The sequence below is a fragment of the Sorex fumeus genome, unplaced genomic scaffold, assembly GCF_029834395.1.
Source record: "Sorex fumeus unplaced genomic scaffold, SorFum_2.1 ptg000264l, whole genome shotgun sequence".
NCBI lineage: Eukaryota > Metazoa > Chordata > Mammalia > Eulipotyphla > Soricidae > Sorex > Sorex fumeus.
In genome coordinates this window covers 3,707,145-3,734,040 of record NW_026606321.1, presented here as the reverse complement: position 1 = coordinate 3,734,040, position 26,896 = coordinate 3,707,145, and the positions used below count along the sequence as shown (strand labels likewise).

At 43.1% G+C, this 26,896-nt stretch overlaps 1 protein-coding gene across 7 annotated transcripts in view; it reads right to left on the bottom strand.

The window, feature by feature from the left end:
- CTNND2 (catenin delta 2) overlaps positions 1-26,896 on the bottom strand; it is a 958,285-nt gene that overhangs the window by 747,561 nt on the left and 183,828 nt on the right. For all 7 annotated transcript variants that reach the window (XM_056109040.1, XM_056109043.1, XM_056109042.1 and 4 more), the window contains one exon: positions 16,881-17,017. In XM_056109040.1, coding sequence (XP_055965015.1) covers positions 16,881-17,017 — 137 coding nt within the window. The remainder of the gene's footprint in view (positions 1-16,880; positions 17,018-26,896) is intronic.

The window sequence follows — 26,896 nt, the reverse complement described above, 5'->3', positions numbered from 1 at the left end:
TTAAAATTAAAAAAAAAATAAGACTGAAGAAACAGCCAAATCCCTCTGTCTTATTTTACCTTTAGCATTGGAATTGTGTTCAGAGCTCATTTCTATGGACTCAGGAAGATGAAGAAGGGCAGTGCATCTGGCCTGTAGTTCTTAGATATGATGATTAGGGCCTGCAATAGGAGCTATGTGAAATGAAAACAAGTGAAGTATTTTGGACATCTGTCTTAGACTTGATTTCCTTCCATAAGTCCCAGCTGACTGACTAGCAGGAAGAAAAGGGGGAGATGAGTAGGCCAATTTAATGCCGTATCCTGTCAGGCTAGGCTGATTTCCAGGGCCAGCACAGGTTCACACTTTACTGTCGGCATAAATTCCTCACTTCCTCATTTTACACAAGACTATCACACACACTGCCCACGGCTGTGCGGAATTGTGAAGCGTCACATCTTCAGTGTCCGTATGATAATCTAGTCCAAAAGGAAAAGGGCTGAGGGTATAGTGCAAAGGGTGAGAGCTCATGCTGAGCATATGGGAGCCCCGAGTTGGATCCCAGGACTGCCAGAAGCAACTGATGAGCAATGAGCCAGGAGTAGCCCCTGAGCACTGCTGAGTCTGGCTTGACAACGAGAAGAACCAGACAGAGAGAAGCAAAAGCCCAGCAGCTTGCTATGTGTCCTTCTCCGTGAATCTCTCACAGTGCTTTGCAGTGATGTTCTTTTGCAATCGCTCACAACGGACTTAATGGCTAATTCCAGAACTCTCCTGACAATCAGTCTTTCATCCCAGATCCTTTAACCAATGCCAGATTGTTGCTCCAGTCACAGCTGCGTGGAGGACGCAGATTGCTCTACCCTGCTCTTAACGGAAACTTCAGTCTATAATGCTTCAATGCCTGAATAGCTTTTAAAAAGCATCTTACGCGTGTCTTAAGATAGAAAAGAGAAAATCATGGATCTACTTTTAAAAAGCTTATCCATCAAATCCCAGATGCATGATTTACTGAGGACTCGTTTGGCTGGAAGTGACAGGAGTTCAATGGAACTCTTTTAAACAAAAAGGAACAGTAAAAAAGAAAACATGAATGAATAGGAAGGAGACTGGACTGTCAATGCATCTTATGAAAACTAAACGACCCACATGTGCCTCTCTTGAGGAAACAGAACACCGGGCTTCCAATTATCTACACCTGACGTGTTGGACCCTCCATGTCCACTCAATACAGCCTGCTTGAAAGAAAGACTCAGGGGATATGACATATTCACATCTACCATGTCAGGGCCCTCTGGACCCCAGTCCTCTATAACCAAAATGACACACATCAGAGACTTTACCCAGGGTATCTTGCTTCTCCCAGGATGCGTCTCAATTCCTTTGTCTCAGGCTTGAGCAACCCTGTATAAATACTAATGATTTAAAACATGCAAACACTAGCAACAAGGAAGGGCAGCAAAGTTTAGTTGGGTGGCCACTTCCTTAAGTATTTAAACAATGAAATGGTACGTCAGGGAAACTGAAAGGGGAAAAGGCAATTTCTCAGTCAATTCTTGTGCAGAGTACCAAAGAGAGGTGAAAGTCAAGCAAATATTTGGGGATAATACATCATTCTCGTGACCTGGGAGAGTGTCTACTTGGATTAAACAATTTGAAGAGATACAAGGCTCTTTAAATGTGTATTTCCTGCTCTGGCATCTCTTGGCTCTCTACAACAAAGCTAAATTTTCTCTACATGTATCTCCTCACAGTTATGTACTAATTATTTGTTCATTCTTTTGATACAACTCAGAAAATTAGAAAGTATCAACTTTTGATACTGAGCACGTTCATATTTGTCACCAAAATGATATTTGGGGTGAAGGTGCACAATGAGTTTTACTATATTCACTGTTAACTTGCATATTCCTACATATGAAAATGAATATATTTATTTCACTTACGTAAAATAGACCAGCAGTTTTAAAATATCAGATCTCCTGGAATGAATATTACAGCCATCAATTCAAGTTCAGTGATTAGGAGTGAAATTTATGATTACTGCTACTCATATTACTAATTAGCAAAACAATGTCAATTTTCTAAATGATCGCTACTATTACAGTAGGAAATCAGAAAGATATGAGCACGAGGGAAGGACTAAAGAAGAGTTTCCCAGGTGGGCAGTAGCTCCACCCAACAAGCTGGAACAGTTGGGTGGGGGACACAGCCTCTGGTATGGTCGGGGGAACAGATGCTGAGATTTCATTTTTCTGAAAAAGGGAGAGTAAAGCCAGTCAGTCTGGAAACCAGAACTTAGAGAACCATGCAGAGCATGCTAGAAGGGGTGACCCAGTCAGAAGGAACCATGAAGATCACGAGCAAAGTTCAGGATGGCATTGTCAAAGAACGCCCCGAGCAGGAGTCCTGCCATTCCATGTACCCTGCAAAGTCAGGGCATAACGCAGAGAGGATAGGAACTGGGGAGGCCATCCAGGCCTCGTGACCATCTTATTATCATCTTTTTTATTTTATTTAATTTTTTATCATTTAATGAATCACCATGAGGTACAGTTACAGACTTACAAACTTTTGTGCTTACATTTCAGTCATACAATGATTGAGTACCCATCCTTCCACCAGTGCACGTTCTCCACCACCAATGTTCGCAGTATCCCTTTCATCTCCCCCCCAACCCCCCACCCCCGCCCCTGTGGGAGGCACATTTACTTTCTCTCTCCTTTAGGGAGTTGTGGCTTGCAATGCAAGCATTGAATGGCCATCATGTTTGGTCTACCGTCTACTTTCGGCACACATCTCCCATCCTGAGTGGGCTCTCCAAACACCATTTACTTGGTGGTCCCTTCTCTATCTGAGCTGCCTTTTCCCCCAGCATGTGAGGCCGGCTTCCAAGTCATGGAGCAATCCTCCTGGTACTTATCTCTACTATTCTTGGATGTTAGTCTCCCATTCTGTTACTTTATATTCTACAGATGAGTGCAATCTTTTTATGTCTGTCCCTCTCCTTCTGACTCATTTCACTTAACATGATACTTTCCATGTTGATCCATTTATATGGAAATTTCATTACTTCATCTTTTCTAAGAGCTGCATAGTATTCCATTGTATAGATGTGCTAGAGTTTCTTTAACCAGTCATCTGTTCTCGGGCACTCAGGTTTTTCCAGATTCCGGCTATTGCAAACAGTACAGCAATGGACATACAAGTGCAGGTGTCATTTCTACTATACCTATCTGCTCACATAATCATGGGAAATAATCCAAGATGAATTGCTTCAGCCAAAATGAGAGAGAGAACACAAGGGATCGCCCTGCCACAGAGGCAGGGTGGGATGGGAGGGATGGGGGTGGGAGGGATATTATCCATGGTGGTGGAAAATGGGCACTGGTGGAGGGATGGGTATTTGATCATTGTATAATCAAAACCCAAGCACAAAAAATTGTAAATCTACAACTGTACCTCATGGTGTTTCACTAATAATAATAAAAAAAGATGAATTATTTCGATTTTGGTGGAAATAATCAAGTTATTTGTAGAAGCAGGAAATAGAGGAGAACAGAAAAGGGGTAAGGAGGAGCAGAGGCCCAATCAAGGAAGAGAGAAGTTAGCCCATACAGTAACAGGAGTCAGCCACTTCTGCAGACACTCATGTCAACCTGCTCCTAAAAGTCCAGCCTGCACTTCTGCTACACAATGAAATTTCTTCCATTCTCTCTTGTCCTGGGTCTTGGACTGAAAGCTCTCTTTGGAGGCAAGATTGGGGAAGGGACACATAACACCCACACAGCTGGGTGCCACCAAGAGCAGCTTCCGATCCCTGGCATTATGGAAGGCCCGTCCCCTGGCCTCAGAGACATGCAGGAATACTCTTCACAGCATCCTCAAAATCCTAGTGAAAGGCTCAAGGTTTCACTCGGGAGACCTGGAGTGTCCTGTCTCCCATTCTGCCATGTTCCTGGTAAACCTGATATTTCCTCATACTTCCACTCTGTTGGAAGTTGCTCCCTCTGCACCCAAACATTCAGCTCGACCACGAGCAGAAGAAGATAAAAACACAAAGTGTTTTTATGCTTGCCTGCCCCCCCCCCCACACCTTTTGTGCGGGTTTCAGCTTTGTGCGTGTACTATTACCTGCCTAAGTACTTGCAGTGTCTAAAGAATTCAAATCCCTCCCGACAAATGATTGATGATCAAGGACTCCAGACACCCCTCTTTGCTATTTGTTATTGTTGTAGTGTGCTCTGCTTAGCCCAGCTGCACTCTGAGGGCATGTGTTGGCAAGGACTGCATCCAGCACACACAAGGCAGGTGCTTTATATTGAAGCCATGTCCCTTCCATCTTAGAATTAGCTGCACAGTACCCAGAAGTTAAAATATAACATAGTTAAGTGTAATCAGGGAGATTCAGAACATCTCCCTCACTCCCTCTCTAGAATTATATTTATAGACTATCACATATAATCACTGAATAAGTTACATTCTAAACATAACTTTGTTTTATTCCAGTGAAACAATCTCTTCCCCATTCCTAGTTTTCTTTGGGAACCAAGATGTAGTTCAATAATCCAGATTTACCATTAGGAAATCAGATTTATCCCTGGGTTTCATATAGTCATCTAAAGATTGACACTGCAAACATATTTATCTAAGAAAGACTAGTGAAGAGTGACTAAGTGAGTTAAACTAATTAAGGAACCTGAGATGGCATGGGGTTGAAATAAACTGACAACGAATATATATTTGTATAATTTGTAATAACTTAAATACTTTCCATGATAAGTCAGATCTAACAGCAATCAAGTAGATCATCAAACTCAATTTCAAAGAGATGCTACATACCTTAAACAAAGCTGGTTGGCTAAAAAAAAGTGATAAAGGAATATGAATTATTCTACTGATGCAAAAGAAATAATTTTTCTGGGTTGAGTGAGAACAGCAGGAAGGTGCTTCGAGTTCAACCACTTTCCCACCATACTGACTTTCAGGTCAAACCCTGTATCTATTAATAAACAAATTTTAAAACACGATACCACACTATACCATAAGTAACCGCTCTTAGCTCATCCTCTGCCATGACAGATGTTCTGAAAATGTAACTTGCCCTTGAAACTGGAAGAAACATTTTCAATAGTTTCAATTATGGAATGCCAAGCAACAATTCACTTGTTTATCAAAGGTTGATTAACTGTCTTAACTCAGGTCTTATGTTTGTAACTCAAGTCTAACTGGCCTTTGCCATGTATGTAGTCCTGTCCTCCCGTTCATCGATTTGCTCGAGTGGGCCCAGTAACGCCTCCATTGGAGACTTTGGTTGTTACTGTGTTTGGCATATCGAATACATCATGATAATAATTCCAAATGTTATATAATGATAACAACTGATCTATTTAGAGATAATATTTTTCAAATTATGACTATGTTAAACCACTGAGAAAAGACTGTTCTTACATACAAATCTGAACATATTTAAACTTGCAATATTGTTCCTTAGCAATGTAATACTAATAAGTAGGTTATATTTAGTAACAGACTGAACTTAAAACTAGCATGTGGAGATGTGAACTCACCATTAGACCTTTGGTCTAATGTAACTGGCTAACAGTCATTCCAATTATCCTTGCTTCATACTAATAAGTAGAAATTCACCTTGAATTGATGGACTATGTGTGTTTCTGTGTGTGTGTATGTGTGCACACATTTGCAAGTGTGTGCATATGCATTTTGGCTAAATAATACTTTTTTATTGTTTTCATGGGCTGGAGCGATAGCACAGCGGGTAGGGCGTTCGCCTTACAAGTGGCCAACATGGCCGACCCGAGTTCGATTCCTCCGCCCCTCTCGGAGAGCCCGGCAAGCTACCGAGAGTATTCGATATGCCAGACACAGTAACAACAAAGTCTCCAATGGAGACGTTACTGGGCCCGCTCGAGCAAATCGACGATCAACGGGAGGGCCTTTACCTTTACCTTTACCTTTCATGAGCTGGGGCGATAGCATAGTGGGTAGGGCGTCTGCCTTGCATGTGGCCCATGTGGCTGACCTGAGTTCGATTCCTCCGCCCCTCTTGGAGAGCCCAGCAAGCTACCGAGAGTATCTGGCCCACACGGCAGAGCCTGGCAAGCTACCTATGATGAATTTGACATGCCAAACACAGTAACAACAAGTCTCATGACAGACGTTACTGGGCCCGCTTGAGCAAATCGATGAACAACAGGAGGGCAGCACTACAGTGCTACATTTTTTTCATATTCAAGTTCCTAGGATTTTCATTTCTTAGTTTTATCTTCTCATTAGAACACTAGTTTTGGAGCCTAATGTGGAAACGCAACTGTCGTGGCTGGCAGCATTAGCCTGCCAAGTCCCCCCCCCACAACCCCCCACCCAAGGGCTACAGAAACCTCCCTCAGTTCACATCTGGAGGCTGATGTTTTTCCTCTGTACCCACCCCCAACCCCCAGGCAACAAGCTTCTACTGGCCCCTGTGTGTTGCTGAATTTCCTGGAGGAGCTGTCATGACGGTCTCTTCTTGCTAGGTGTCATTGGGTGTGTTATTTCTTCTGTTTCTTGAAAAATTCACCCACTTGACCCATCCCCAAGGTAGGCTGGGATTAAATTGGCCTTTGTCATTTTAAAAACATTCATTTTAGGATTGACTGTTCAGGTCTCAGGATAATCTCACGAGGTGCCCAAAACAATCATTACAATCAGTAACACGTCAGCCATCTGACAGTAGACAACAGACCCCGGTATCGCACAGCTACACCAACATCTTTTATCACCATTAAGGGAAGCATTTACTTTGAGCTAAGACAATAAACTACACTAAGTTGACCATGAATTTACACCCTCAACACAAATTCACTGAATTAGTTCTCCATGCCAGACCCTTCTAGGAGGCTGGCTCCCAGAAGAATGCCATGAATCAGTCAATCAAATTTGGTGTTTTTCAGAAATAAACATTAATTTTTTCATCACTTGTACTGGCAATAGCCACATTCATTAGGAGTGAAATGTCCTGTTTTGATTTAAATCAAGTATCAAGTAACATGGTTAAAAGGTTTTCATGAAAATTTTTCATACAATACAGAATACAGAATTGTCCCAAAATAGTGAATTTGGGGGGGGGGGGGCTCCTGGCATTGTGTTCCAGGGACCCAAGAACCACTCATCCCTTGGACCCCACAATGAGGGTTTTCAGGGCCATGCCCAGGGAACACAGAGGCCAAGCACCAGACCACTGGGTCTGAGGTAGGAAGAAGACCTGTCTTTCATGGGGGTGGGGAGCGGAGGGTCAAGGGGCAGCTAACATGGTCCCAGCTGGAGTTCCAAAGTGCTTTAAGCATCCATGTTTGACACCCCAGAGCTGTATTTTCCACAAAAGACAGTGCGTGTAACAGAGCACACACCACTTCCAGGGCTGGCCTAGAATGAGCCCCTAGATAAACAAGGCCACACCTCGATTCAGAATGTCTTCATCCAGCTGCCTCCAGTATGAGGACACTGCAAAACCCAGCCGGAGGGGGCTGAATGTTGACTCAGAGAACTGAGCCTCACAGGCCTGGTGGCCTAAAGGAGGGAGATTTCCCATCAAGGTGATTTTCGATGGTTCTGGTTTCCTTGCTCTTGAGTCGAGTTGCAGTTGCTTCCAGAGGCCATAAGCAGAAAGTGACAGGCAGGCCTCATCCCCAGTGTCCCCAGTGAGAAAGAAGGGGTGAGAGGACTCCTTTTGAATGGTGACAGCAGGCCACGCGGCCACTTCTCAGAGCCCAGGGCGTGAGCACCAACATTCCTCTAAAGCCTCCAGCAGATCAACAGCAACAGGAACTTGATGGATGAGCCGCCTGGGGCCCATTTGCTGGGTCACGGTGTGAGACAGCTGCCCTTGCAGCCCCTGACTGGAAATCGGAGGTTCCACAGAGGTGCCGCGGTGGTCTTTAACCCCCAGGAGACCCTTCAGACATCACTCACTCTCAACAAGGTGGGGAAGGCGCTCGAAGTCTTCTCAGTGAGGAGTTTTATGAACCATACCTTCAACTGTCAAACACAAACTGAGGCTCAAATGCATGTCAAGTTCCCTTCTGTTCTAGTTAAATGAGTCAGACAGGCACAAGGTGCCTTATGGAACTTGACCTCAGTCAAACATTGGTCTCAGGGAACTCATTCTCATGAGAAAATTTATACACTGTGTTGGAAACCCTTTCCTATACCCAAATTATGAGACAAGGGAGTAAATGAAAAGAACACCACATTTACAGTGAAGCAATTTCATTTCTCAAGTCTCGAGCTATTTTCTTAGTGGCTTTAGGTGGGGAAACAATCGTTTTTCAGTCTGAGTTTCTTTGGTTCTAAGCAGAAACTAGTTGTCAAAATAATCACTAATGAAAAAGTTAATTATTGAATGATGTCTGGTAAGATGATTTTCACATGAAAATTTTAGATAACTACATTAAATGCTTTTTTTACATATTCAAATTTTAAAGAAATTTAGCAACTCCTTTCTTATTTTTTTTTTTTTTTTGCTTTTTGGATCACACCTGGCAATGCACAGGGGCCATTCCTGGCTCTGCACTCAGGAATTACTCCTGGCGGCGCTCAGGGGACCATATGGGATGCTGGGAATCGAACTCAGGTCAGCCACGTGCAAGGCAAACGCCCTACCCGCTGTGCTATTGCTCCAGCCCCCTCCTTTCTTATTTTGAGGTACTCCTTAACACTGGTTCCTTGTTTCATGATAATCTTGCTACTTCTCTTGACTGGAGGCTACCATGGCTGGTGCCAGTTTCCTGTGTCTCAACCATCGCTGTCTCTTTGTGCCTCTAGAACACTGAGTTGATTAATTTCCTTCTCTGCACAAACCCCGTACAAGGCACTCAGAGGTGTATGTTGGCTATTCCTCTTCTGCATGCGCCATCTGTAGCTCTTAGAGGTAATTAAGTATGACATATTTCCCCAGTGAGTTTATAAAGGCCCTAAACTCTTTTTCAAAACTTTGCTCCAGGCAGCTTCTATCAAAGTCAAGTCAATGATTTATGTACGAGAAAGTGTAATATGACATTTTTTTCATTCTGAAAAATGGAACCAACCCAAGAGAGCAACAAGGATGGAAAAGTTAAATAGAAGTATAATTTTAAGGAATTTGCAGTGAATCTGTATTTATAACCATCTGATGTTCAAAACTAATATTTAATGATACAAAAATATATCCATAAACATCATGTTTGATGCACAAACATGAATAAATTATTGACGAAGAAAACTTTATATTTGGAGCACATAATTATATACTCTCATACAAACTTAGAAAAATCTTCCTAAGTATTTTCCACGACTTGGCTGCAATCTCACTCAAGAAAAATGTTCACATTTATTTTTTGCTGAGATTACTCATGATGTCAAAAAAAATTTATAATGGAAAATTTATAAATATTATTAAAACATCACATTTAAAATATTCAATGTGTTTTCACATATGACTTTAAAATGAATTGTATCACAAAATATAAAAAATGCATTAGAAATGCATTAAAATGTTATTACAAACTTCCATATATTAAAAGCATATCTTCTAATTTGGACTATAAAGTTGTTTATTCCACATTCAGTTTTCCCATCATCACCTACTACTCCCCCCAAGACCAATGACTAATGCATTCAAAGGGGTCATAACTGAAGAATGAGTTCACAGAACAGAGTTTGGGTTTTGTTTTGTTTTGTTTTGTTTTGCTTTTTGGGTCACACCCGGCATTGCACAGGGGTTACTACTGGCTCTGCACTCAGGAATTACTTCTGGCAGTGCTCGGGGACTGGGAATGCTGGGAATGTAATCCGGGTTGGCCGCATGCAAGGCAAATGCCCTACCCCCTGTGCTATCGCTCCAACTCCCAGAGTTTAGATTATTAAAAAGAGTGATAAGACATATGTGTCTAGAGTTACCAACAAAAGTATTTTTCCAGGAAAAGCTAAGCTGAAACTCAAAGAGTAAAGAAGTAGCTTACAGGGAAGAACAGAAGAGATATGAGAGTCTTGGGGGTGCTGGCTGAGTGGATGGAGGAGATGGTCTGCCCCACGTCCAGAATCATTCACGGAGGATAACAAACCCTACAGTGAATTCACAGAGCTCACACTGGTCACGTACATAACTCCTTGCTGTTCTATAATATTACCATAATTTTTGTGAAACAAAAGATTCGCAAAGAAACAGACTCACTTCCAACCCAGCTTCTCCCATCAGCTGCGTCCCCCTTGAGGCCCTTCCCTTACATCAAGGAATTCCAGAACCCTGTCCAGCTGCAAGTGCAAATGTTGAATGTTTCTATTTCCACCACCCCAACTTGCCCCTTTCTGCAATCCCCTCCATCCCCTGCACTCTGTGTTCATGGTATCACAAGAAGACTTCCTGACTCCTGCAGACTCCAAACTTTGTTCCTTCCTTGCCACAAACAATACCGTGTACCAGAACACAGGCATATAGGACCCTAGTGCTGGTGGTTAAGAAATCTATGCTGTTTCCATTTTCAATCTACATCTGGCTGGCAAAAGACCTCCAAAACTCACCAATCAAGTCATTTTCTTTTTAATCCTGCTACATGGAAGAAGTTCAATGGATGACACAATTATTTTCTTCGCTGATGAAATGCCTACCAACCTCCACACCACACATACACACACACACACACACACACACACACACACACACACACACACAGAATCCTTCTCAAGCCTCTTGACCTTTCTTAAAGGTGTGCTTATTTCCTCTTTTTCAAAGAAGATACTTTTGCCATGATGTGCAGAAAGTTCTTTTCCAAAATAAAATTTGAAATTATTTAATAGCTATAAGGTCATTTTCCACATTGTATTGTCAGAAAAACTTTGCACTCTACAATACCAATAATGCTCTAGGATTTTATGCTATCTTTGCCACTGAATGAGCACTAATTAAAGGCACATTTAAGAAAAACTGCTTCTTCCCAGGAGAAATTTTGTTAGACAGAGCTCAGGAGTCTTTAAAATTGTAAAAATTAAATCAAGCAGAATCAAGGTCTATTGTCCTCACATGGGAATCCATGTAAAAGATTAAGACCTGAGCCAGAAAGACAGGACGGCTGGTGTGGCACTTGACTTGTACATGGCTGGTCCAGAACTGGCCCCTGGCACCACATATGTTTCCCCAAGACTCACCAGGAAGTGATTCCTGGGCACATAGCCAGGAGTAAGCCTTGAACATAGCTGGGTGTGGTCCAAATACTAAACAAAAATATTAAGATTTCTTTAGAAACATAAAAATTACTTTTTTGCATGGGGGATTCGGGGAGCCACGCCAGCTATGCTCAGGGCTAACTGTTGGCTCTCCACTTAAGGTTCACTTGTCTTGAGTCTGGGCGACCATTTGGGGTGCTGGGGATCAGAACCCAGGTTGGCGGCATTCAAGCCGCACTCCATGATCTCTGGACTTTGGACTCTCTCCCGCCCCAAAACAAATTCTTTTATGTGCATTCTTAGTGCCTTCGCATGACACATGATGTGACAGATGCAAAGACCTGATCTCAGAAATTTATTGAAATTCACCTCCCTACATTCAATATAACAAGAGCATTATTCAAAGGAAGAGGGCTTCTGTTTTACCAGCTAGAAGTCATCAACATCAGGAATGAATGATAGTAAAAATTCCCTCCTAATATCGAGAGCATGATCTGTGCTTGGCGGAATTTTAAAACCAAGAGAAACTACTGCAGTGCAAGTGCTGGACTTTATAAACACTGTCAGTTTTAAGGATGTCACCTACATCATCATTTGGAATTCAGTAATAGGAAATGGAGACTTTGTAAGATTCTTCATGTACAATATATCAATATTTAACAATTCTACCCCTGTGGATCTTATGTTTCTAAATCCATCACGATTTGAAGGAAAACCCCAAATCCATAATTCTATAACTGAGGGGAAGCATATGATAAATATTTTTGTATAATACAATGAAACATTTATATACTATCACCTACTTAGAACTATTCTATTTAATCTAATCATTATGAAATATAAATGATCAGAATTATTACTAGAAAAGCTAATGGTTTATCCATCAGAATTCATGAAGATCAATGAACTGTATGAACCTGAAAGGTTTTGAAAATATGTTTCAAAACATATTTTCAACATTTCTCTAGCTTACAAGAGAATATCCTTTAGAATTCCACTGAGGTAATACAATGGAATAGTAATCAGCTCAAGGGGAAAAACGTTTACTATAAAACAAGCATATTTTCAGAAAAAAATAGTTTTATTTTTACTTTGTTTTATTTTTGTTTGTTTGGGGGCCACACCCAATAGTGTTCAGGGCTTCCTCCCGCCTCTGCACTTGGGGATCACTCTTGGAGGGCTTGGGGAACCCTATGGGGTACAAAGGATCAAATCCAGGTCAGCTGCATGCCAGTCAAGCACCCTCCCCGCTGGACTATATCACCATGATTTTCTTGAGACAAATGAGTTCACATATTGATCTAAATAAAGCAGTCAGACCAACATTACACAGCATGAGTGAATGTTGATTCTTGTCTAGGGGGTGAGCAAACTTTGTTGCTTTCTTTAAAGCTGAAAACTCAAGAAGGTCCAGAAAATTCAGGTCAGGCAAATCACAAGCAAATATGTTTTTCTTCTAGTCAGTGACCCTGGGTCTCATCTATACACAAAAGAGCATTTGTGTAATGATCCAGTCTCTGCAACCCTCCTATGCCTCATCCTCACACCATTCTCTCACAACCCATGAGTTTTCTTTTATTTCTTATTTTTTAATTTTTATTTATTTATTTTGCTTTTTGGGTCACATCTGCTGATACTCAGGGGCTACTCCTCGCTCATGCACTCAGGACTTACTCCTGGCAGTGCTCAGGGGACATATAGGATGCCGGGGATTGAACCCAGGTTGGCTGCGGGGAAGGCAAACGCTCTACCTGCTATGCTCTTGCTCCAGTCCAGCTGTGTGTTTTCTCTCCCTTCTGGATCTCATTTTCCTTTCAAGAGTCATAACCGAAGTCCTGAAGTCAACATCACGTACTTTCAAATTCTGGCCAGTAAGCCCAAGGCTTTTCCAGCGCTCACGATGTCTGCACAGACAAGCTGAAAATCTGCTGTCCCTGCCAACTTCCAAGCTTCTCCTGGCACTCAGGGTGCATTCCCAGATCCATCCTCACAACCGCTTTCTCGGGTTCCCACCACCTGGTGCTGCCCTCACTCCACCTGGACTGAATTTGACTCAACACAAAGTACAAACAGGCTCTAATTTCAAATAGACAGACTTTGCCTAACTGGGGACAACCAACAACCAAATCAATAGCCAATCTGTAACGAGATCCTTTGCTTCTCTCCAGTTCTTCAGGAAGAACTGTCATTTCCGAGATGCCATTCCTTCCACGGGCACCTGGAGTCCCATTCACTGTCAACTCTTCAGGGATTTTTCTACCCCTCACACATCACCACCTTCATTGCAAAATATTTCCCATGTTTAAAGAACCTATTGGGGTGAAGGTAGTTGGATACAGAAGAAATCACTATGGCAATGATGGTTGGAAAGGATCACTCTGGATAAGAACTGCATGCTGAAAGTAGGTAAAGGAACAAATATGAATAACTTCTCAGTATCTGTATTGCAAATCGTAATGGCCAAAAGAAGAGAGAGAGAGAGAGAGAGAGAGAGAGAGACAGAGAGAGACAGAGAGACAGAGACAGAGACAGAGACAGAGTCAGAAGAAAAAAAGTGCCTACCATAGACCATAGAGGCTGCTTAGGGCTGGGGGGTGGGAGAGGAGAACTGGGATCATTGGTGGTGGGAAATGTACAGTGACCAGTGTTGGGGCACTGTATGACTGAAACCCGAGCATGAACAGCTTTGTAACTGTGTATCTCACAACGATGCAACTAAATAAATCAATTTTTAAAAAAATAAAGAAAAAAACCCATTAACCATTCTCATCCTTTTAGCCTGGAGCGATAGCTTTAGCTCATCCTTTTAGGGCTAAAGCGATAGCCCAGTGGTAGGGCATTTGCCTTACAAGCGGCCAACATGGCCGACCCAAGTTCGATTCCTCCGCCCCTCTCGGAGAGCCTGGTAAGCTACCGAGAGTATCTTGCCCGCATGGCAGAGCCTGGCAAGCTACCTGTGACGTATTTGATATGCCAAACACAGTAACAACAAGTCTCATGACGGAGACATTACTGGGTCCGCTCGAGCAAATCGATGAACAACGGGAGGACCGTGACCGTGACCCATTTAGCCACCAAGTTACTTGGCTCCATTTACAAGAAATGGTCTACTATCACCTCTCTAATCAGATCCAGAAAGATCTGACTAGAAGCATCAAAGTCTCGTTTATGTGCTCCCTTCCTTTTTGAGTGAAGACCACACTTGCTTAGGGGAGAAGACACGAGGATCCGGCACCTCACTTGCCAAAGCCCCCAGGAGGAGGGATAAGGGCTAACAACCCCTGGAACTGAACTGGCACATCTGAAATGCCAACCACTACCCATAGGATTCAGCGTGAATCATGGTTCAGCTTATGTTAGTACAGAGGTGGGACCATCACCGGCTGGAAAAGCATTATGATGGACAAGGTGAAGAAAGAAACCAACGCACACACCTACACTGCAAATCTCCAGATGCTGTGGTCAGGAACTCTCGTGTTTGGCTGACACAGCTCTCAGACATGCCTCACATGTTACATGGCTGTACTGGCTGACTCACGGCCCGCCTGACTTCAGTTCCATTCCATGGTGATAGATGAAGGTGTATTTGTGAACAATGATGAGTCATGTCTAAGAATGTAGACTCTCTTTCCAGTCTCATTAGCGACTTAATCCTTTCACACTGTACTTTCTTTACACGTTTTCTTTATATATTTACCTGAATAGCCCTGATTGTACTTGGTCTGCATGTAAGACTACAGCAAAGCTACAGAATGAGTAAACAAGTGATTTAACCTGTTCCAGGGGAGCCAAATCAGAAGGAAAGTGGGCAAGGACAAAGAGGGATTTTCCTCTTGCAGAAACAATGCTCCAGAGGATGGAATCCAAGGGGGTTGTGAACGTGATGCCACAAAACTGTCTTATGTGAAGCTGAAGTTAAATTAACAAGCAGATCTTTAAGTCAAGAAGACTCATGCTCAAAGGCTCTTAGATAGGACAAGGAAAATTGTAAATGAATTGACTTATAAATGAGTTCTGCACTTAGTTATTAAAAATCACAGAATATTAACTTTAATGTCACTTTTGCTGAATATCAACTGATATATATTTAATACATTTAAGTTAACTTTAGTGATGCTAGCGTTAATAAGTTCTGATTTAACTTTAACTCCATGGTTGATCATCTATACACAAGGAAAAAGGAGTAATAAAACCTTAAAACAATTCACAAAAATTGCTACCAATGAAAGACACTGGTTGTTTCTATCACACAGAGAAGGCCCCAGGTTCTATTTCTGGTTGAATTCTGCCAGTTGCATTAAAACCATTGAAACCACTGATTTGCACTAAACTGAAACAGTTCAAACATATCAAGCCCCTATACCAATCTGAAGCTGATTTGAAACCTCAGTTTTGTTCTAAACAGAAATTGTCCTTTCATTTTGGAGCCAACAGGAAATCATCGTGATTGTATTTGTTACAATAGAATCTCTTTCAAATATATCCCTGTAATTCACAAATATTTATGCTCACATATGAACTTTTAAAAAGGTTCCTATCAGGATGGGAGATGTGTGATGAGAGTAGACTATAGACCGAACATGATTGCCACTCAATGGCTCTTTTGAAAACCACACCACTCAAAAGGAGAGAGATAACAAAAGGGAATGCCCTGCCACAGAGGCAGGGTGGGATGGGGGGGATGGAGGCGGGTGGGAGGGATACTGGGATCAGTGGTGGTGGAGAATGGGCACTGGTGGAGGGATGGGTATTCGATCATTGTATAACTGAAACCCAAGCACAAAAATTGGTAAGTCTACAACTGTACCTCATGGTGTTTCACTAATAAAAATTTAAGAAAAATAAAAGTTTAACAAACTTTTCCAAAGAAACAATCATTCACAGAATCATACTGACAACCACCATAAAATATAAATGTAACAATTCCAAGTTTATCTACCTCATATCAAAGCATGCTTTATCATATTTTCTGAATTATTTTATGCCCTTCAATAAAATATTAGCAGTTCCATCTGATCTTGCAGAATTATTTTTTTGGGGGGAGGGGGCTGTTGCTTGCACTCAGGGATCACTCCTGGCGGGATATAGAGGACTACATGGGGTGCCAGGACTCAAAAGCAGATTGACAGCATACACGACATTAATCTGCTGTAATATCTCTCTGGTCCCTAGACTTTCTATTTTATGAAGATGAAAAACTTAGCTTCATGCACCGAATAGTATCAGATATCAGTTCTATTACCAAATCTGCCAAAGCTTCAAGAGGGAATTTTGATTGTAAAGACTTTTTTCCCCTCTTTAGGATATTTTATTAAGAAAAGGCACCAAAGGCACTCTCTCTAACTCTCACTCTCTCTCTCTTTCGCTCTCTCTGTCTCTCTTTCTCACGCACACAAACATACAAAAGAATCACAGGCTCAAATGTAACTACATGTCTTTAACACCGTACTATAGTTGAGGTGACACTGTCATAATAGTGTTAATACTAAGGCATTTGGTAGTCAAAGTTACATATATGTCTACCACTACCCAAAAACCATAGCCTCTCCACCAATGCATTTGTGTCACTTTTAATCCTATCTTGATAATAATGTGATAATGAGTATCAACGTTCCTCTACTTTCCTTACAACATATTCCTCATTATGAGGGGGAAAGAATGTAAGGTTCCCTTAGGTATATCACAAACCAGAATGACTCTACCTGTTCCTTGACCGAGGCGAGGATGGCAGAGGTGGTTTCTGTTTCTGAGCCATCACCATTGGAAGTGTTTAAGCCCGGGCTCAAGGAGCTGGTCTTCTCGGAGGCTGACGAAGGCTGGTCTGGAACGGGCATAGCTCCTGCAAGGCAAGCAGACACACTCAATGCAACACAAGTCGTGGTTATCATTGCACACACTTACAAGACCAATGAATGTAAAGTGTGGACTTTGGAAAAAAGAAAATTATGAACTACAGAGAAAAACACAAAATCTCCTTGGGGAAAGGAGATAGTATAAGCAATTGGAATGGTTTCTCCCATATAAATGCCAACCAAATTTCAGAACCCACTCATAATGTGGTGTTTTGCCTTCAAGAGAAGTAAGGGAAGAAATAAGAAGGAAAAGGTCAGTAATATTATAAACTAGTCAATTGGCATCTATTTTTCGTAGATCTGCTATTGTGCCTGGGTACATTTAAACCTCAAAAAAATGTATTAGATAGCCTCCTTTTTATGGAGATGACATAAAATAAACTACCAAGAATTTACACACAATTAAGGAAATGCCATAATTAACTTAATAACAAGCTTAGTCAGTATCACAAAATATACTTAGACAACTAGCCTACTCCACAAATATTTGCCAAGTTCCCATTCTGTGCACTGCAGCACAGAAAAGCTCCTGAAATCTGGCAAAGCTCATTTTCCAAGGTTTATTCTCAGTTCACTCATAGAAGAAAAAAAAGGTACTCCAATAATATCAACCTAATATATAAATGAATACACGGAGGGGGATGGTACAAGTTTCTCAAGTTGTTTCATTCCATTTTGCTTGCCTTTTCCACACAACTAATACTGAAGTTTGGGGAACCTGCTTCAAATTATCTAGGAATGGTCACCCGCAGAGGAAGTATGAGTTCACGAAGAGCAACTTTTTACCAGGCACTTCAAAATTACTACTCGAATAAAAATCTGGGGGTAGATAAAAAGAATGAACTCGGAGTCAGTGCTGTGTGAATATCTGAAGACAGTTCTGATTAGGCTGCCCTTGGCATTCTGGCTGTCACAAACAGTGACCTAACAGTCATAAGCAGTGTGTTCACTGTGTGCACAGCTCCATTTAGTTAGTAATGTGGGGATATGTACCCCCCAAAAGGGTTCCATTACAGACTTTTGCTCAAAATGATGATTAGAAGGCAGAGATCTTATTTTCTCCCCTATTGGATATTCCAGATTAGTCTGGATTCATTTCTACATTTTGAGGCAATTTTCTTATAATCCCACCAACAAGAATTGGCGTAGCAGTGGAAAAATAAATTTGGTGCAAACACAGATCATATGGCAGGGCTTGAGGAAATAGTATTAGCAAGCAGAATGTGAGCGAGAAGTCAGAATCAAGTTAAATGTGATTTGGCAACATGCAACCATGGCTAAAAAGCTGGCAGTATTTCAGAGAATAGATATGTACCAGATAAAGATATGTACTGGATTGAAAAAGCTGAAAGTATTTCAGGGAACAGATAGGTACCGGATAAAGATATGCACTGGATTGAAAATGATTGAACTCACTGTGGTTGTGGCAGGAAGACAATAATCAAGTCTACTCATGAACGCAAGTTGCTTTTCCAGGTAATTTTTTCCCTTAGAATTATGATCCAACCTTCTAATTCTAAGGAAGGATGTAGATAAACCGATCCATAACTATTGAGCAGAGGTAACCTAAAAGGCATGTCCTTCCAGTCAGCGGAGATTGGAGAGACAGGAAGCCGGCAGAGGCGAGAAGAAAAGAAAGTCCAGGGCAGCTGTATGTGCCAGCTCTGCTGGGTCGAGAAGGAGATCACACTTAAAGCCACACCATCCCCTGGCCCAGTCCATGGCTTCCAGAGCCAACTCACAAGAACAACACATGCTGGGGGGAAAGGCAGTTCAGAGAGAAAAGGGACCACCAAGTAAAGGGTGCTAGGAGGATCTGCTCAGGATGGAAGACACACGCTGAAAGTAGACTACAGACCAAACAAGATGGCCACTTAATACCTCTATTGCAAACCACAACACCCAAAAGGGGAGAGAGAGAGGGAGGGAGGGAGGGAGAGAGAGAGAGAGAGAGAGAGAGAGAGAGAGAGAGAGAGAGAGAGAGAGAAATGGAATGCCCCCCACAGAGTTGGGGTGGGGTGGAGGAGACGGGGTGGGGGGAGGGGAGTTGGTGGGCATGGTGGGAGGGATGTTGGGACCATTGGTGGTAGAAAATGGGCACTGGTAAAGGGATGGATACTCGACCATTTATATGACTGAAATGCAAGCATGGAAGTTTGTAAGTCTATAACTTTACCTCACAGTGATTCAATAATTAAAAAAAAAATAAATTTTAAAAAAAACTCGAAAAATAAGTAAATAAAAAATTTTAAAAAAAAGAAAATTTGTTTACCAGCAGTTATTTCTGTTTTATTGGCCCTATCAATACTCAGGCATGGGGCCAATACAATGATCTCTGTCCTGTTTGACAAAGAAATCTTTGCCCGCCCCAAGGTTATCAAGTAACACAGTGGGACTAATGCCAGGGATTGAACCTGGGTTAGCTGCGAGCAAGACAAGTGCCCGACGTGCTGTGCCACCTCTCCTGCCATCCCAGGACACTCCCATCCTTGCAAAGTATCCTCTCATGCTCTCACTCCTAGGACCCTCATCCCCTGCTGTGTAAGGCTCCCATCTTGTCCCTCCTCTCCCCAGAGTTTGCAATTCTACCTGCTTCAAACCCAAAATTTCCCAATGCCCAGAATGCTCTGAAATCCAAGAGCATATCCCATCCGCTAGAACTGTGCTATCCAATAGGGCAGCCCTTCGCTATATATGGATTTTACATTTTAGTGACATGAGAAAGGCAGCTAATTAATGGCTCTATTCACACGGCAATGGCTCCATGACATACCACTGGCTGATGCACAAGACAGTGGAAATGCAGATCCCATAGCTGCAGAAAACTCTACTGATGACCTTGCTCTATGCCCACTTGTCAATACTTTTATGAGAAAGGTGATGGGAAGTCAGATGACAAACAGGCTTTGAAGAGAGAGCCACAAGAAAGAGCACAGGGCACATGAAATGCAGGAAGGAGGCAGGGTGGCCCCCGGGTATGAACTGAGGGGCTGGCCAATAACCAGGAGGCTAAAACTGCACAAGAACAAATGTGGGGAAGTTTGCAAGCCCATGACTCTTCCACACTGCCAGCACTGAGCTGCTGATGACATTCGACCCAGGAACCAAACTGATGTGACTGAGAGAAACAGAGACCAGCAGCTTCTAAACACTGCTCACAATTGTTTACAGGTTCCATTGTCTTAATCTCCCTTTTTTGTGCTCTACCTGACAGTGGCTAGACATTTCTAGAATGTTTCCTCTCTGCTACCTTTCTGCAACAAGCTTTAATTCAAGATTCACATGAGGGGGAAGAGCAATAGCACAGTGGATAGGGTGCCTGCTTTGCAAGCAGCCGACCTGGGTTCGATTCCCAACATTCCATATGGTCCCCCGAGCACCGTCAGGAGTAATTCCTGAGTTCAGAGCCAGCAGTAACTCCTGTGCATCGCTGGGTGTGACCCAAAAAGAAAAAAAAGATTCATATGAACTTTCTTGATCCTCGACCCCTCATACTCTCATACTGAACTAGACCTTGGGTTTCTCACTTCACCTTATTTCTTCTCTTGTCTGTCCCATCCTCCTTGACACACCCTCCTTCCTACAATGTAAAATCAGTCACACAATAAATCAACTTGATCTTCATTCTCATACTAAGACGTCTGCTCAAGTGAGCACTGGCTGATGGAATACTCCAAATGATGTCTCATATACACACACCTTACACTGGAATGCCATTTAACACACTGGATTGTGACCTCTCAGCGGCAACATTTAAAGGACTATGAGTATCTGCAACTGAGGACTAGGTGTAAATACGGCAACATTAATGCTAAAGTAGAAAGGGTGTATGTTAGTAAAAAGCAGCAACACAGCAACACTATTAACTGTTGTACTCTACATACAAAAATAGATTCGTTTTTGCTCCTTCCTTAAAATTTTAATTACAGCTTGTCCTGATAATACAAACAATATAATAATAAATAGTTGTCCAATCGCAGTACAATTAAGGTGGAAACTCCATCTGTCTTGGTCTCTGTGCAATTTCCTGCACCTAGCTCAGCCTCAAATGTATAGCAGCCAGTTAATAAATATTTGTGGAGTAAATGCATGAACTATTAGTGTAAAATCAATAATGGCTGCTTACTAGAGCGTGGAGCGTAAGTATAATGGGCTTTCCATTCTGAGTATCTCTCTGAAGAGTTTGACATACCTTTTCATTGGGACTCAAGAGAACCCTTGTGCTGAAAACCCAGGACTGTTTTAGCCTTAGTCAACCTCGAGAACAGACGTCCCGGGTTGCTGGCCTCGAAATCCATCAGGAAGACAGGTTTGGGGCTTCCAGAATGTTTACTGCACATCAGAAGTTGTGAACAAAAGCTGGCAAAATGTTCTGTGCACACCATGCAAGGCGGGAAGTAAAAGCACCAAAGCAGCACCAGGAAGCTGCAGATGCCAGGGGGCAAATGAGCAAATGCAGGATGCAGAGAAAGACCCCGCTGGCACAGAGCTGGGGGAGCCAGGGTGTGGCATGAGGCAGCACTGTCCTGGGTATGCAATGTGGAAGATGGGAGGGTGGTGGGCAGCTGGCACCAGGGTGGGGGACGGGTACCAAACAAGAGGGACAGAAGCAACACAGGTGTGTGTTGAAGAGGTGACAAGGGTTGAAGGCTGACTCTCACACAGCAGGTCAGGAAGCCCATTCTGCATCACAGTAAGCGCTTTCCATCGCGAGAACACGGAATCAAAATAATTTCATTACAAATCAAATCGCACCCGACTGATCCTTCCCCAGCACATGGACTGTAGGGGAAGATAAAAAATAAATAGGCTCTGTGAGGTTCACAGACCCTGGGCCATGGCGGCACCCGGGCCTGGGAGAGACGCAGAAGCACATACTTCAGGGCAGATAGAGGAGCCTGAAGGTGGCTTCAAACAGCGTCTGCCCAGGACCATGTTTTTTTTGGGGCGGGGGGTCTCACAGTCTCAGCTGCTAAAACACTGCAGGCATTTTCAACTGTTTGGCAAACAAACCCCACAACACATCTATTTTCAAGAAGTGTCAGTGAAGGTGCTGTGACAGTGGAGACAGCGGAGGGGACAAGTGAGGGTGATGCCTCTGACTCTTAGCCGGGCAGCACCCTAAACCTGAGATGTCAGAGCCCGCCCAGGAGGGGGACACAGGCGCACAGGGAGGACCTGCCTGATGGATGTGATAGAAATCTGGGTCCGCCCAAAGCCCCAGAGTGAGGAGAAATGCTGAAATGCTGAGAGCACATTGGCGTGTCCCCAGATGGCCAGGCAGATGATGGACAGAGAAGGAAGTCTCAGAATCGGGGCCACAGAGATGCACAGGGATGAAGGTTCTTTCCCTGTGCACGGTCAACTGCAGCTCCATCCTGCACTGCATCAGGTCCCTGAGCACAGAACTAGGAATCAGCTCTGAGCACCACCGGGTATGGGGGGGCGGGGAATAAATAAACCAGGGCCTGGAGCTATAGTACAGTGGGTAGGGCATTTGCCTTGCACTTGGCCAACCCAGGTTCGATTCCCAGCATTCTATATGGTCCCCTGAGCACCGCCAGGAGTAATTCCTGAATGCAAAGCCAGGAGTAAGCCCTGTGCATTGCTGGGTGTCACCCGAAAAGCCAAAAAGAAAAAAAAAACTAAACCAAAATTAAAAATCAGAATCCTTTTGTTTCATCCATTGTGAGACAGAGGAGGAGAGAAGTGGGGTCAGGAATTTCAGGGTGAGTATGGAAAGACTGCAAGAAGGAAATTGGGCAGAACAGCTTCTCCGCGGGGAGAGCCCTGAACACTGAAATTCAGTGATGACCTTGCCGCCACCACTGATCTTGAACTTGCACTTGCTAATTTTAGAAAATAGATGATTTACCCCATGCAGCAGGTCATTAAGGAAGGACTGGAGAGAAGTCCCACGGGGACAGCTGGCCAAGTCGAGGTCTTGCTTTCCAACAGGCAGTCCACCCTCCCGCCCTGGACAGCCTCAGACCCCTCTAGGACAAAGCAATCCACATTGGAGATCAGCCGGACAAAAAATGACCCATATTTGTCTTGTGCTGAGACCTCACATCTGGCGTCCCAAATACCAGGACCTGGAGTGATAGCACAGCGGGTAGGGCCTTGCATGCAGCCAACCCGGGTTCGATTTCCAGCATCTGATATGGTCCTCTGAACACCGCCAGGAGTTAATTCCAGAGTGCAGAGCCAGGAGTAACCCCTGAGCATCGCTGGGTGTGACTAAAAAGAAAAAGAAAAAGGCAAACACCAGGACCTGTCCCAAGGACAGCTCCGTGGGAACCCGGAAAAGCACCCCCTTCCTGCCTGGCCGCTGACCTCCTGGAAGGACACATGCAGAAACATCTCCTTCCTATCTTCTTCTCTCTTTATTTGGGGGCTCAGGACTTACTTCTGACTGTGCTCAGGGATCATTCCTGGAAGTGCTCAAAGGGCCATTATCTGGTCCCTGGGATCAAACCAGGCTCTAACACATTCAAGGCGAAAGTCTTCACCTCTGTTTTATCTCCTCAGCCCTGAACCCTTGCGTTTGAGTGAGAAAAGGCACATGTGATACACAAACACGTGTTTTCGCTGAAACTGAATTTCACAAACCACAAACAAAGCCTTCCGACATGGAATGCACACTATCACCGATTCTATTTTATTCCAATTCACTTAAAATAAATGCTATCAGCTGCCCTCAAAATCGATGGACACAGAGTGTCAGCCGCCGTAACTGAAAGTGTTAAAGTGTGAAGTGTCCCTCTGACGTGATGTGCCTCGTTCTCTGAGGATGGCTGGGACTGTTCCTTTTCCCTCCCCCACCCCCCAGTCCTGCACACAGACAAGTCTTACTGTATCCCACTCTGCACAGAAGAATTTCTCTCCCTGCACTTTCTCCTCAGCTCCCTGCCTGGCGGGGCTGCCAATCCTTTCTCCTCCAGCCTCACTGCATGTGCTCCTCTCCACAGCATCTGAATCAGTACCTCCCAAACTGAGCAATGCAAGCCCCCCGGCACTGCCTTCATCCTGGGGAGTGCCAATGACCTTCCCTTTTCCAGGATTTTAAAAATCCTTTAATATTTCTGAAATTGGATGATTCCAAACAGAAGTGTGGGTCTCCTGATGCTTTAAGCCACTTGGGATGGATTTTGTGTCAGCTGTAACTGAAAGTGTTATTAAATCAATAATATACTACCTAAGAGCTCAGATGTAAGGAAACATCATGTATTTTACATCCTAGTTCTCATAATTAGTTGACAAACTCTTTAAGCACCAAAACCCTCTTATTCATATTTATAATCTCAGTGCTTAGAATAGTACCTGAGAAACAGCTGGTAACACTGAAGACTACATAAATTAAAATAAATAAATATCTTTCCATTGTCACTAGCCTCACTTGAATTTGTCAAGGAATTCTATCTTCTAGAGAAGGGACCACGAAGTAAAGGGTGCTTGGAGGGCCCACTCGGGATGGGAGATGTATGCTCAAGGTAGATTGTATGTCCACTTAATGCCTGTGTTGCAAGCCATAACACCCAAAGGGAGAGAGTAAGAGGGAATGCGCCTGAAACAGAGGCGGGGGGGTGGGGAGGTACTGGAAACATTGCTGGTGGACAATGGGGATGGGTAAAGAGATGGGTACTCGATCATTATATGACTGAAATAAAACATAAGCACAAAAGTTTGTAAGTCTGTAACTATCTCACAATGATTCATTAAAAAGTTAAAAAAATCAAAACAGAAAAAAAATTCTCTTCATAAATGATCAGTATATAAATGTTCCATATAACTATATTCAGGCTCATAAAATGAGAAATATTCAAATTAATGAGTCTAGATAGCACTGATAGCACTGTCCTCCCATTGTTCATCGATTTGCTCGAATGGGCCCAGTAACATTTCCATTTTGAGATTTGTTCTTATTGTGTTTGGCATATTGAATACATCACGAGTAGCTTGCCAGGCTTTGCTGTGCGGGCGAGATACTCTCAGTAGCTTGCCGGGTTCTCCGAGAAGGGTGGAGGAATCGAACCCGCCTCAGCCGGGCTGGCTGTGCGCAAGACAAACCCCTAGTGCTGTGCTAATTTATAATATTAAAGCAGACAAAGGTTACATATCTATGTGTATGTTTTATACAGTCCATCTAAATAAACTATAATGCAGATTACAAATAGATGCATTTCATATGTAGTTCATCTGCATAAGCATAGAACTGTCCTCTTGTTGTTCATTGATTTGCTCAGCTGGCACCAGTAATGTCTCCATTGTGAGACTTGTTGTTACTGTTTTTGGCATATCGAATACGCCATGGGTAGCTTGCCAGGCTCTGTCATGCAGGTGGGATACTCTCGGTAGCTTGCCAGGCTCTTGGAGAGGAACAGAGGAATTGAACCCGAGTCAGTCGCGTTTAAAGCAAACACACCCTACCCGTGGCTCTATAACTCCAGTCCAATGATCATGACTGAAGAATATAAACCTTTAGGGCTCATATTCACTGAAAATAGTCAGTATCTTTGCAGTCAATAAACCTCCTTAGCTTCTCCACAAGCTGCAAAGAGATTTTCACAGTGAATTCCATGGATTTGCTAAGAAACTGGGATATTTCTCTTCAACAGAGAAATACAGTTTGAGATTCTGCAATTACAGATCCAACACAAAAGAAGTTAAGTGTCACGGAAATTAAAAGAGGCACGCAACATAAAGCGGACACACCCTCAAGAGGAGGAGATCTTCAGTCTGTAATAAAGAGCTGTGCTTTAGGCTGAAATTTAAAATCAGCAGCTTAGCACAGCTCCTCAACCAACGCTTGGCACACACTCGGCCTCCCAGAATACACCATAACCGCCAACACTTCAGGACCTCCCCTCCACCCAGCTCCTAAAGACATAACACCCATCGTACACAGGCACCAACAATGAACAATAATGTCTGAAGGTTTTAGTGACAAACAGTGATCTCCTACAATATCCCAGCAAACAATACTTTCAACAAGTAGTGGTTTTTCATTTTGGATTCCTCAACCTCAATCGGGCTGGAGCGATAGCACAGCGGGTAGGGCGTTCGCCTTACAAGCGGCCAACATGGCCGACCCGAGTTCGATTCCTCCGCCCCTCTCGGAGAGCCCGGCAAGCTACCGAGAGTATTCGATATGCCAGACACAGTAAAAACAACCTCAATCACTCATTGACACGATCAAGCCCAGAATCACCCATTCAGCACAAATGATGCTCTAAAACCGACCCTCAATAGCCGAGCTATTGTGAATCTCCAAGGCAGGGTGTCGCCATCCATTGAAGCAGGATGGTCCCCAATGTCAGACACATGTCCCCCACCCCCTCACCCAGTACCTCAAAGTATCCACCCAAATCATGGCACTTTGCCCAGTGCGAGGATCCAAATATGCTACCTGCCACTTCACTATTCTTCAAAATACTGTAGTTCGAGCACAACTTTTCTTCACACAAAACCTCACACTGATGAAATAGCCGAATTCCTTAATCAATGTGCTTATATGATCACAGCAGGGAGATTATCGGCAAGGTTTGAGACCTGGTTATGCAACATAGTTTACTCCAATACAAATCAAGGTGCTGACTCGAAAATTCCTCTAAGCAAATATCTTTACTGGCCCTAAAAGAACAAAATACAACAAACTGAATCATCATAAATCTTCAAAGCAGTCCAGATACAGGGACATTTTTACCCACAGGCAGGAAATGATGAGAATTTTCAGTGACATAATGAGTACTAAAATAGACAACGTCAAGAAAAACTTGAAGATTTATTAAAAACTCAAAACTAAATTAAATGTATATGAGAGACTGCAGTGTACTTGTTAAGATCCCATAGCAAAAATCCACTCT